The 12,500-nt window shown below is 42.5% G+C and overlaps 2 protein-coding genes across 10 annotated transcripts in view; one reads left to right on the top strand and one right to left on the bottom strand.

The window, feature by feature from the left end:
• The window catches only part of subdued (anoctamin 1), a 165,089-nt gene that overhangs the window by 129,199 nt on the left and 23,390 nt on the right, over positions 1–12,500 (bottom strand). For 6 of the 9 annotated variants that reach the window (XM_069338946.1, XM_069338942.1, XM_069338959.1 and 3 more), the window contains exon 2: positions 3,996–4,094. The exons of the other annotated variants lie outside the window; for them this stretch is intronic. In XM_069338946.1, coding sequence (XP_069195047.1) covers positions 3,996–4,088 — 93 coding nt within the window. In that variant the 5' untranslated portion in view covers positions 4,089–4,094. The remainder of the gene's footprint in view (positions 1–3,995; positions 4,095–12,500) is intronic. 9 annotated transcript variants of the gene reach the window in all.
• LOC123751995 (DNA-directed RNA polymerase II subunit RPB1-like) overlaps positions 9,725–12,500 on the top strand; it is a 6,038-nt gene continuing 3,262 nt past the window's right edge. The window contains exon 1 of the mRNA XM_045734060.2: positions 9,725–9,739. Within this exon, the coding sequence (XP_045590016.2) occupies positions 9,725–9,739 (15 nt within the window). The remainder of the gene's footprint in view (positions 9,740–12,500) is intronic.

Here is a 12,500-nt window from a genome sequence, read left to right as displayed (position 1 = left end):
CTGAGAAGTGCGTTCTGGCTACTAGGTACGACATATTATATATATATATATATATATTATATATATATATATATATATATATATATATATATATATATATATATATATATATATATATATATATATATATGCACACATACACTGATTGACATGTTGACTGACAGTTGAGAGGCAGGACCAAAGAGCCAAAGCTCAACCCCTGCAAGCACAAATAGATGAGTACACACACACACACACACACTCTTGACTAATCCTGGCTGTCGTCATCCCACTGGCTAAAATACATTCAAATGTGGATGGAATATTTTGAAACAATGTATGGAAGCCACACTTATTTTAGTGCATGTTTATCTCAATAAAAACAAAGGATTCCTAATTTAGACACCACCACTTACGCGATGATAAGGCAGTCTAGTGACAACTGGTGTTTATCCAACTGTATCTGCATCCTGCGGGCTGACGCTCTGCAAGACCAATCGTGTACCCATTTCCTGTCATTTCTTTGTTGCAACGGTTGTACATTTAGAGAATTCGGACCCCTGCTCTATGCTTGCTTCACAACAGTAAAGCACTATGGATGGGTGTGTGTAAGGTACTTATCTACCAGTGCTCACATATCAGTGACTACAGGGGCGTGAGATCCAGCTCTTCATGCCCCCACCTCTTAGCTGCATGATTGTTACGCTAATTACCTCTTTCAACGTTAGTGTGTCTTCTTTCAATGCATTTCCTTGATAATCACCCATACAGGTAACATCTCAAGCTTCTTATGTACCCTTATCCTACTTATTAACACTTTCGCGCTCTCGGCGCTCAAAAAAAAACAATACCCCAGATGCTTTCGGCACTTCGCGCGCCTACGCGGTAAGACCGAAAAAGTGTACACTCTTTTGACTGTCCTGACAATAATTGAAGGCACACGTATTTAAATTTGGTATCACTGTGTTCGCAATGAAATTGTCTATAAGAGCATACCTATAAAATGCCGCCCAAGCATAAGGAGTATCAACACCAAATAAAAAACTATGCAGATCACTCGCCGAGAGCGCCAAACAGCAACAAAATGTTTCCACTCTCTTAATGGTTGCGAAGCCTACAGTTGTCCTACATCGCTAATTTTGGTATCATTGGAATCGCAATAAAATTCTCTACACGGACATATGCATATGAATGTTTAATATAGGTAATTGCCCACCCGCAAGAGTGTGTGAAGTGGAGAGTAGTTAGCCGCGAGCGCACTGGCGAAAACACAGGTGGGAAATCATGCTTGGAAAGTTTATACGTTTCCTGACCCTACTTTTCTATGTACGTATTTCTTTTTTATACCAATGTGTTCGCAATAAAATTTTCTATAAGATGAACTGTATAACATTTGTACAAAGCATGTGTAAGAGAAGCGCCAAATATAGAACCACGTCGCTCAGTATGCGTTCGCGGCAGAAACGAACGCATTGTTTTCGTTCGTTTGATGTTTGTCATGTTTATACTTGTTGAAACATTTTATAATTTGTATGACAGTGGTCGCAGTAAAATTCCCTACACAGACATATACATAACACATACAAATATTTCCCACGTGTTGGATATATCAACGGCTAAAGGGAACCCACTGCCACACGCTCGCCACACCCCCAAACATACTTTGTGTATTTTTTTTTTTTACTCATTGACGTTTATGCGATATAATATTCATTCTGGTACCAAAAAATTCGCAAATAAATTCTCTACAAAACAAAAGTATCCCCATCCATTTCGGTTAAAAAATGGAATTTATAGAAATATTTTTTCGATTGACGAGAAAAGTAGGCAGTTATGCGGAATCGTAAGAAAAACCAGTGACGAGTTATCTCTAATATAAAGCGCGAAAGTGTTAATCTAAATAGGTTTCCATTGTACACCTTGTCTATTCTGGCCCAAGATCTTGTGTCTGGTGATCCCAATGTGCAGGTTCCAGGATCATGTACACTGTGATCCCAAGGTGCAGGTTCCAGGATCTTGTATGTTGTGATCCCAATGTGCAGGTTCGAATCCTCTTCAGGGCTCCTACTCACTTTCCTCATTCATACATCACATTAATGTGATTTCTTTGTTCATTTGAAGAGAAATGTTGGAGATAGAACTCTTATACCACAGCCAGAGTGCATGCCAGTAATAAGTGAAGCCCTGACTTGGGTTTCTGTGGAAGCCTCAGGACCCCTATTGGATTCAGTTGAATCCCAGATTGCAGTACTGTACTTTTGTAGCATATCGTGGCCTAGTGGCTTGGGAGTAAGTACCCAGTGTGCAGGTTCGAATCCTCCTCATTACTCCAAATGATTTTCTCAAACATTTGATAGTGTATAACTAAAATCAAGGACACTTTGGTCTTTATACGGCATCATCATCATCATACCATTATTTAAATATGCATCACCTGCAGTTATAACCTCTTCAGAATTCTGTGAGGGATATGTGTAGGTCTCACACTTGGAATTAATTAAAGTTTGATCATACTTTTTTTTACAATCATGAATCTATGATCTTCTGTGCTAGATCAGTCAGTTGGTCTAGTTGTAAGTTACTGTATTCTTGATTTACATATGATCTTACTTATGACCTGTCCTGCCTGCCTACTTACACGACCTTCTGTCAGCATATGTATGTATGTATGTATGTATGTATTCACCTAGTTGTGCTTGCGGGGGTTGAGCTCTGCTCTTTTGGCTCGCGTCTCTACTGTCAATCAACTGTTTTTACTACTGTACTACTATTTTTTCTCCCACACCACACACACACCCCTGGAAGCAGCCCGTGACAGCTGACTAACTCCCAGGTGCCTATTTACTGCTAGGTAACAGGGGCATAGAGTGAAAGAAACTCTGCCCATCGTTTCTCGCCGGCGCCCGGGATTGAACCCGGGACCACAGGATCACGTGTCCAGCGCGCTGTCCACTCGGCAACCGGCTCACCAGGAGCCGGTGGCATACATACATATGTTTGTATGTATGTGTGTGTGTATATATATATATATATATATATATATATATATATATATATATATATATATATATATATATATATATATATATATATATATATATATATATATATATATATTATATATATATATATATATATATATACACACACACACACACACACACACGACCTCTCTGCCTACTTACCTGACCGGTTTGCCTATCTTGAGATGATTTCGGGGCTTAGCACCCCTGTGGCCCGGTCTTCGACCAGGCCTCCTTTTTTGTTACACACCCCCAGGAAGCAGCCCGTAGCAGCTGTTTAACTCCCAGGTACCCATTTACTGCTAGATGAACAAAGGGCATCAGGGTGAAAGAAACTCTGCCCATTTGTTTCCGCCTCCACTGGGGATCGAACCCAGAACCCCTGGACTACAAATACTGAATGCTGTCCACCCAGTCATCAGGCCCCCTTGCCTGCTTTCATGAATGATTTATCTGCTCATGTGCATGACCTTCTGTCCGCCTACGTTTCATGGCTCGCATACTTATCTAAATGGCTATACGCCTGCCTAAGAAGAGGCTCCTCTTCCTTAAACAACTGCTGCTGCCACCCATCATCTATCTATTTCACCGAGCCACTGACATTGTATTATACACGTATCCCAGCTGCTAGCTGACTATCTTAGCCCAAAAACACTTCCTTTTCATAATGCACTGAGCCCTCGCAGACAACAAAAAGTAAACCTGAAAGTTAATCATTATTTCTGGTGGCATTAAGATTTAGTTACTGTCATTTAAACACACAACTGGTCATTAAGATTTACATGGCACACTGAAAAAATATCTAATTATTGCATATCCAAAATTGAACACATGCATGGTCATTACATGCAACATAAAAATGGTGCACAAGGAAAACAGAACAATTAACAGACTAGAAAAATACTAAGTCGTATCAGGAGAATACTGGAGAGTGAGAGAGAGATAAATTGAATGAGATCAGCGGGTGTAGTTGTGGCGCCTAAAACAACTCACGGATGTATAGGAGGTCGGGGAGGCAAGGTGTCGGGATGCCCGGTGGCTCTGAAGGGGGGTGGAGTACTCGGAATCCCCCCCGCTTGTGGACATTACAACCTAAGGGGGCATCATCACACATGTTAGCGCACTCATGCCACTGCTAAAGGAGGGCTTCAGGGTTCATCCTTAATCTACGTCATGAAATTAATTTTCAAAGTGAGGGTATTAGTGCCTATTGTATACAACTTTAGCTATTCAGAACTCAAGTCAACCAACAATACAATAGATATTTATAAGCTAATGGAATGATAAAAATGTGCAAATTTTTTCAATTAAAATATTTATCATCAATATGTGCATTTTTTTTAAAATTAGAAAAATGCTGATTTTTTTGTAATAGGCCTATTGACACAAACAAATATGGTGCTGTATACTTGGGATGCTTAAAAGACGTAACAAAAGATAAGGCAATGTATTATTTACATGTGGAATATAAACTAGATTAATCTCGCTGCAGTGTTAGATGTCGCGGAATGTTTACCGATATTATTGTAGCGTCCTAAAACATCAGGGGCCAGAACCCAGCAAGCACTTGTGTGTCAACTTACAGAGCCTGTATGTCTTTCCTCGATAATATTGGCTTAGTCTGTATTTATTAAAACGTTTGTGAGCTTCAAAACACTAAGAGTCATTCTCAATTATTTTTGTTGGTCTCACAGCTCATAATTTTTCATATAAAAACAAATTAAGCCACCATGATAGAGGAAAGATCTAGAGGTTTCATAATTAGACACGTCAATGCTTGCTGAACCTTAGTCCACGTTATTTCTAGTCCAGGTTATTTTTAAAGTGTTTAATGATCGTAAAAAGCGTGTAGCGCAAGGGAAGTCAGGTGAAATATGAAGCATTATTAGAGACGAAGTCCAAACCACCAATGTGTTTACCAAGTACAGTACCAAAGTTTACTGTTAATATCATCTCAGTTTATAAAATAGTTAAACTCGTCTACAGATCTATATATTAGCCTACGAACAGGTTAGTTTTAGTTACAAGCTTAGTGAGTGTTATTAATTACCAGTTATTCTAATATTTTAGAATTACAAGCCAAGAAGGTTATTTATAAAAAAGACACAGTACAGTATACAGAAGTTCCTCATTGCCAACTAAGCCTAAAAAAATTCTTTACAAGCTGAGCAATAATTAAGGCCCACATTTCAAGCTAAGCAGCGAGGTAAAAAGCAGAGCCCAAGATCAACATTCCAATGCACGCTAAGCCAGAGGACGGCAGTTAACGGCAAGCTTACCACCGCAACCACACTAGCTGATCACTGCTCGTGGGTTCTCTTTTATACGGATGTAAATATATTTTTACATATATAGTACGTACATATTTACATTATATGACAAAGTGCTAGGAAGACGGGACACCACAAGCGTAGTGGTGTCCGCATCCTGTAACTATATTTAGGTAATTAATTACTTAGGTAATTACAGGGATTTAAACCATTGCACATTGGTCAGTAGAAACACAACAGTCTGTTAAGTTAGTATCAAACTCAACCCCAACACAGTCTGTTAAGTTAGTATCAAACTCAACCCCAACACAGTCTGTTAAGTTAGTATCAAACTCAACCCCAACACAGTCTGTTAAGTTAGTATCAAACTCAACCCCAACGTTTACATATACTGTACCTGTATTGGAAGAAAACTTCACCAATAATCATGTATCTATATAAATAAAAATGCAAATGTTCGTTTGTTCAAAATCCCTAATCTCCGAAAGTTCTTCACCGATTGGTTTGAAATTTTCAACTAACGTTCTATTCGTATCCAAGCGGGTTTTTATATACATACTGTATTGATGTCACGTCTGTGACGGAAAAAAAGTTTTTTTTTAACTATGTTTTTCATGTGAGAGAAATCTTTGAAACCTCTTTACCGATTGCTTTGAAATTTTGACACGACGATGCATTCGAATAGGCGCATGTTTTTATATACCTACTATATACGTGCCTCACCTGTGACGGGAAAAACATGCTTTTTTTGAAAAACAGCGCCATCTGTTGGACGTACTGTATGAGCAATACACGCTGTAATCTCCCAAAGTTCTTCACCGATTGCTTTGAAATTCTGACAACGTTCCATTCGTTTTTATATACATAATATATAGATGCCACACCTGTGACAGGTAAAAACATATTTAAAAAAAAAAAAAAAAAAAGTCATTTGTTGCACATAATAGCAACACACACTATATTATATATGTTATGAATTCCATTTTAATATTTCCGATTGCATTGATAAATTTAATTTTCATAGATTTAGATTTATTTAAATTTTTATTTAATTATTTTGTGTGACATTGTGTTGGAATTGAACTGTGTTGTTTGCCATACCATTCATTTCGTATGTATAAGTAGAGATGCTACACCTGTGACAGGTAAAAACATTCTTTCTTTTTTTAAGAAACAGCACCATCTGTTGCACGTAAGAGCCCCACACACTATACTAAATATGTTACGATTCCATTTCAATGTTTCCGATTGCATCGACATAAAATTTTCATACATTTCAATTTATTTTCATTTTGATTTAATTACAGTATTTTGTGTCACATTGCGTTGGAATTGAGCCGTGTTGTTTACCATATCGTTTATTTCATGAGTATAGTTTATTTTTTATTTTTTATTTTTTTATTTTGTTTTTTAATTGTTTTTCAGTGATGGGAACATCAGATCATTTGATGTTCCCAATTTTCTGATGGGAACTTCAGATCATTTGGGAATGCATCGGACAAGGGAGTGGGGAATGGTGGGGAGGACGAGGGGATGGGGGAGTTGGGGATGGTGGGGACGAGGAGACCGGGGAATGGAGAATGGTGGGAAGGACAAGGTGGACAGGAGAGTGGGGGATTGTGCGGAGGACGAGGAAACGGGAGGGGGAAATAGTAGGGAGGACGAGGGGACAGGTTTTAATAATATTGTTTTAATACTGATGTGATTAATATTACAAAGTCAACTGATAAACAACGTGAACAAAGGTCACGTTATACACTTGGCTTTGTTCTCAACTTACAATCGAGGGGTTTGATTCCCAAATGGGAATCAATTGGTTTGATTCCCAAATGGGAATCAAATCTGTTGCGCACATTTCTTTCCACCTGAGAGGACAAGACATTAGAGTTTGTTTCTTTATAGCCAATGCCTCTGTCTACCTAGCAGTAACTATGTACCGAGGAGTCAATCAACTGTTGTGGCATGCAACAGTCTGGGGGAGGGGCCAGGGCCCCTTGATGAGCCAAACAGGCTTCCTGTACCAAGCAACAGGAGATCACACAGTATATATACAACATAATATTCAAGTTACATCAATTCTTGACTGGATGAAGACCTTCAATCATGTGGACTGGTCAGTACAGCAATGGCCTTGCTTCTTGCAGGCCGGCACTCGAGCCTTTGTGGTCCAGCTGTTTGGGCCCCCCATTTCTTCCCTCCACCCTATTCTAGCTCCTTATCATCATATCCCTTCCAAGTGCTATAAAGTTGAACTAAGAACTTTTCGTTCCCCAGCTCATAGTCTGTCTGGTGTCCCTTCTAAGTGCTACATGGTCATACTAACTTAGCACTTTCTTTAAATACCGTAATTACAGTACATTCTCCAACTCTTAGTATGTCTTATATCCCTTTCTAGTACTATATAGTCGTATACTGGCTTAGCACTTGCTCCTGATAATCACCTTACCGTAACGTAGAAACATGAGCCTAACATGTACCTCACATGTACAGTCCTGAACTGTACATGCACTGGACTGTATGTACAGTCCAGTGAATGTACTGCACATACAGTACATTTTATGTGTAGTACAGTATTAAATATACAGTACAGTACATGGTATAGTATACTGTACATATACACTATACAGTACCTTGCAGAACTTATTCTATATGCACTGTACATGATTATACAGTATATGCATAACACCCAGATCAATGCCTCCCGACATTTTCTGGTGGTAGAGGAACTAGCAAACCAATTCAGTGACCATCTCCCTTAATTTACACACACACACACACACACACACACACGTCTCAAGCAGCCTACTGAGAGCAGTGACGTCGCTTGATGAATGTAGAACAGCTCATCAAGGCTACTAGCAAGACCACCACCACCACCACCACCACCAAAACCACAACCTATTAGTCTCCATGCGATCAGTGAAGGAGACGGCAGTTAAAATTTATATATATCTCCATTTGCTCTTGTTCACTATTTTTTTTGTGTACAGTATTAATTTAAACCAAGATTTCTCACATTGCTAAAAGTATTTTTCTCACATTACAATTTTGCCATGGAAAAATTCACCCAAGAACCCAGTTTACTGACAGCTCCTCCCGAGGCAGAATCTGTCAATCAAAATCCCAGAAGGTGGCGTCACATAATTATGTACACACATTACAGAAGGTAGAATAGAACAAGGTGAATCTGGACGAGGCTTAAATACAGTAGTATTGTGTATTAGTATTGCATACAGAACTCTTATACAACTTAATATTATATAAAACTATATAATTATAGTTCAGAATATAAACTTTAAATTACAGTACAGTATATATAAATATAAAATGATACTGTATATCTAACTACTGTACAGTACTATAAGATTATATCACAATACTACTGAAAGTAAAAATATAAAATAAATGAGTTACATAAAATATAATGCAATACAAGATTACAAAATATGAATTATGGTATAGTACAGCACCAGACACATCTGTCATCAAAGGGGACAGATATAACCTTCACCAATGCAAACATTATTACAAATACAGAATCTACAAATAAATCACACACACACACACACACACACACACACATACACACATACACACATACACACATACACACATACACACACACACACACACACACACACACACAGTACACAGTTGGAACAAGTGAGAAGGTGGTGGAGGCCAAAACTGCCAGTAGTTTCAAAGCGTTATACGACAAAGAGTACAGTACTGGGAAGACGGGACACCACGAATGTAGCTCTCATCCTGTAACTACACTTAGGTAATTACACACACACTATCATTAAATTATTTTCAACAATTCTTTTTTATCAACTAACTCATTCATTATCTAACATTATGTGGGAAATGCAGTGTGTAATAAGTAGCTTTATAAAATATACAAATACAGTACTGTTATAAGTCAGTAAGCTATGTAATCTGATCCCTTTGTTTAAATAATAAAGTATTATTATTAAATAACACCCTAAAACCTATTAGTCTACCCACCAGAGATAAACACACTTACTGACCTGCACCCTCAAGAAACACAACCATTAACATGCACACTCACCACCAAAAAAGCAACCTTAGGCTATGATGACTTCCTATCACAGAAACTGCAACTGAAAACTATTCAACAAGCCGGTAGACGTGCACATATGCCGTCCACCCAAGTGCAACACACAGTTCTCCCGAGCAAGATGCAACAGGAAGTCGTGGTGCAATAACTAACGACGGAGGAAATAAAAAAAAACTAAACACTGACTGAAGGACACCTAGGAAAGAGCGTACACGCACAAGGCCACAATGTCTCCACACGAGTACTGTCATGACCAAAAGCACCCCCTCCCCCCGTCTACGCAACACTTTCCAATAATTATACGCATTAAATCCTTTATTCCATTGTAACTCCCCTGGGGGGTCACTGTGGCAATTACACTGTGGGTTACCATGGCAACTCCTCTGGTGCACCAATGTACCTGTAGCACTGGTGTACCTGTAGCCCTGGTGTACCTGTAGCACTGGTGTACCTGTAGCACTGGTGTACCTGTAGCACTGGTGTACCTGTAGCCCTGGTGTACCTGTAGCCTTGGTGTACCTGTAGCCCTGGTGTACCTGTAGCACTGGTGTACCTGTAGCCCTGGTGTACCTGTAGCCCTGGTGTACCTGTAGCACTGGTGTACCTGTAGCCCTGGTGTACCTGTAGCCCTGGTGTACCTGTAGCCCTGGTGTACCTGTAGCACTGGTGCACCTGTAGCCCTGGTGTACCTGTAGCCTTGGTGTACCTGTAGCACTAGTGTACCTGTAGCACTGGTGTACCAGTAGCACTGGTGTACCTGTAGCCCTGGTGTACCTGTAGCACTGGTGTACCTGTAGCACTGGTGCACCTGTAGCCTTGGTGTACCTGTAGCCTTGGTGTACCTGTAGCCCTGGTGTACCTGTAGCCCTGGTGTACCTGTAGCCCTGGTGTACCTGTAGCCTTGGTGTACCTGTAGCACTGGTGTACCTGTAGCCTTGGTGTACCTGTAGCCTTGGTGTACCTGTAGCCCTGGTGTACCTGTAGCCCTGGTGTACCTGTAGCCCTGGTGTACCTGTAGCCCTGGTGTACCTGTAGCCCTGGTGTACCTGTAGCCCTGGTGTACCTGTAGCACTGGTGTACCTGTAGCACTGGTGCACCTGTAGCCTTGGTGTACCTGTAGCCCTGGTGTACCTGTAGCCCTGGTGTACCTGTAGCCCTGGTGTACCTGTAGCCTTGGTGTACCTGTAGCACTGGTGTACCAGTAGCACTGGTGTACCTGTAGCCCTGGTGTACCTGTAGCCCTGGTGTACCTGTAGCACTGGTGCACCTGTAGCCTTGGTGTACCTGTAGCCCTGGTGTACCTGTAGCCTTGGTGTACCAGTAGCACTGGTGCACCTGTAGCCTTGGTGTACCTGTAGCCTTGGTGTACCTGTAGCCCTGGTGTACCTGTAGCCTTGGTGTACCTGTAGCACTGGTGCACCTGTAGCCTTGGTGTACCTGTAGCCCTGGTGTACCTGTAGCCTTGGTGTACCTGTAGCACTGGTGCACCTGTAGCACTGGTGCACCTGTAGCCTTGGTGCACCTGTAGCACTGGTGCACCTGTAGCCTTGGTGTACCTGTAGCCCTGGTGTACCTGTAGCCCTGGTGTACCTGTAGCCCTGGTGTACCAGTAGCACTGGTGTACCTGTAGCCTTGGTGTACCTGTAGCCTTGGTGTACCTGTAGCACTGGTGCACCTGTAGCCCTGGTGTACCTGTAGCACTGGTGTACCTGTAGCACTGGTGTACCTGTAGCACTGGTGTACCTGTAGCACTGGTGTACCTGTAGCACTGGTGTACCTGTAACACTGGTGTACCTGTAGCCCTGGTGTACCTGTAGCACTGGTGTACCTGTAGCCCTGGTGTACCTGTAGCACTGGTGTACCTGTAGCCTTGGTGTACCTGTAGCACTGGTGTACCTGTAGCCCTGGTGTACCTGTAGCACTGGTGTACCTGTAGCCTTGGTGTACCTGTAGCACTGGTGTACCTGTAGCACTGGTGTACCTGTAGCACTGGTGTACCAGTAGCACTGGTGCACCTGTAGCCCTGGTGTACCTGTAGCCCTGGTGTACCTGTAGCCCTGGTGTACCTGTAGCCTTGGTGTACCTGTAGCCCTGGTGTACCTGTAGCCTTGGCGTACCTGTAGCCCTGGCGTACCTGTAGCCCTGGTGTACCCATAGCCCTGGTGTACCTGTAGCCCTGGTGTACCCGTAGCCCTGGTGTACCTGTAGCCCTGGTGTACCTGTAGCACTGGTGCACCTGTAGCCTTGGTGTACCTGTAGCCCTGGTGTACCTGTAGCCTTGGTGTACCTGTAGCACTAGTGTACCTGTAGCACTAGTGTACCTGTAGCACTGGTGTACCAGTAGCACTGGTGTACCTGTAGCCCTGGTGTACCTGTAGCCCTGGTGCACCTGTAGCACTGGTGCACCTGTAGCCTTGGTGTACCTGTAGCCCTGGTGTACCTGTAGCCTTGGTGTACCTGTAGCACTAGTGTACCTGTAGCACTGGTGCACCTGTAGCCTTGGTGTACCTGTAGCCTTGGTGTACCTGTAGCCCTGGTGTACCTGTAGCCCTGGTGTACCCGTAGCCCTGGTGTACCTGTAGCCCTGGTGTACCTGTAGCCCTGGTGTACCTGTAGCCTTGGTGTACCTGTAGCCCTGGTGTACCTGTAGCCTTGGTGTACCCGTAGCCCTGGTGTACCCGTAGCCCTGGTGTACCTGTAGCCCTGGTGTACCTGTAGCCCTGGTGTACCTGTAGCACTGGTGTACCTGTAGTCCTGGTGTACCTGTAGTCCTGGTGTACCTGTAGCCCTGGTGTACCTGTAGCCCTGGTGTACCTGTAGCCCTGGTGTACCTGTAGCACTGGTGTACCTGTAGCCCTGGTGTACCTGTAGCCCTGGTGTACCTGTAGCCCTGGTGTACCTGTAGCACTGGTGTACCTGTAGCCTTGGTGTACCTGTAGCCCTGGTGTACCTGTAGCCCTGGTGTACCTGTAGCCTTGGTGTACCTGTAGCCCTGGTGTACCTGTAGCCCTGGTGTACCTGTAGCCCTGGTGTACCTGTAGCCCTGGTGTACCTGTAGCACTGGTGTACCTGTAGCCTTAGTGTACCTGTAGCCCTGGTGTACCTGTAGCCCTGGTGTACCTGTAGCACTGGTGTACCTGTAGCCCT

This window comes from Procambarus clarkii, chromosome 5 (assembly GCF_040958095.1).
Source record: "Procambarus clarkii isolate CNS0578487 chromosome 5, FALCON_Pclarkii_2.0, whole genome shotgun sequence".
NCBI classification, from domain to species: Eukaryota; Metazoa; Arthropoda; class Malacostraca; order Decapoda; family Cambaridae; genus Procambarus; species Procambarus clarkii.
The sequence above is the reverse complement of the archived record's forward strand: the minus strand, read 5'-3'. Positions and strand labels throughout refer to the sequence as shown.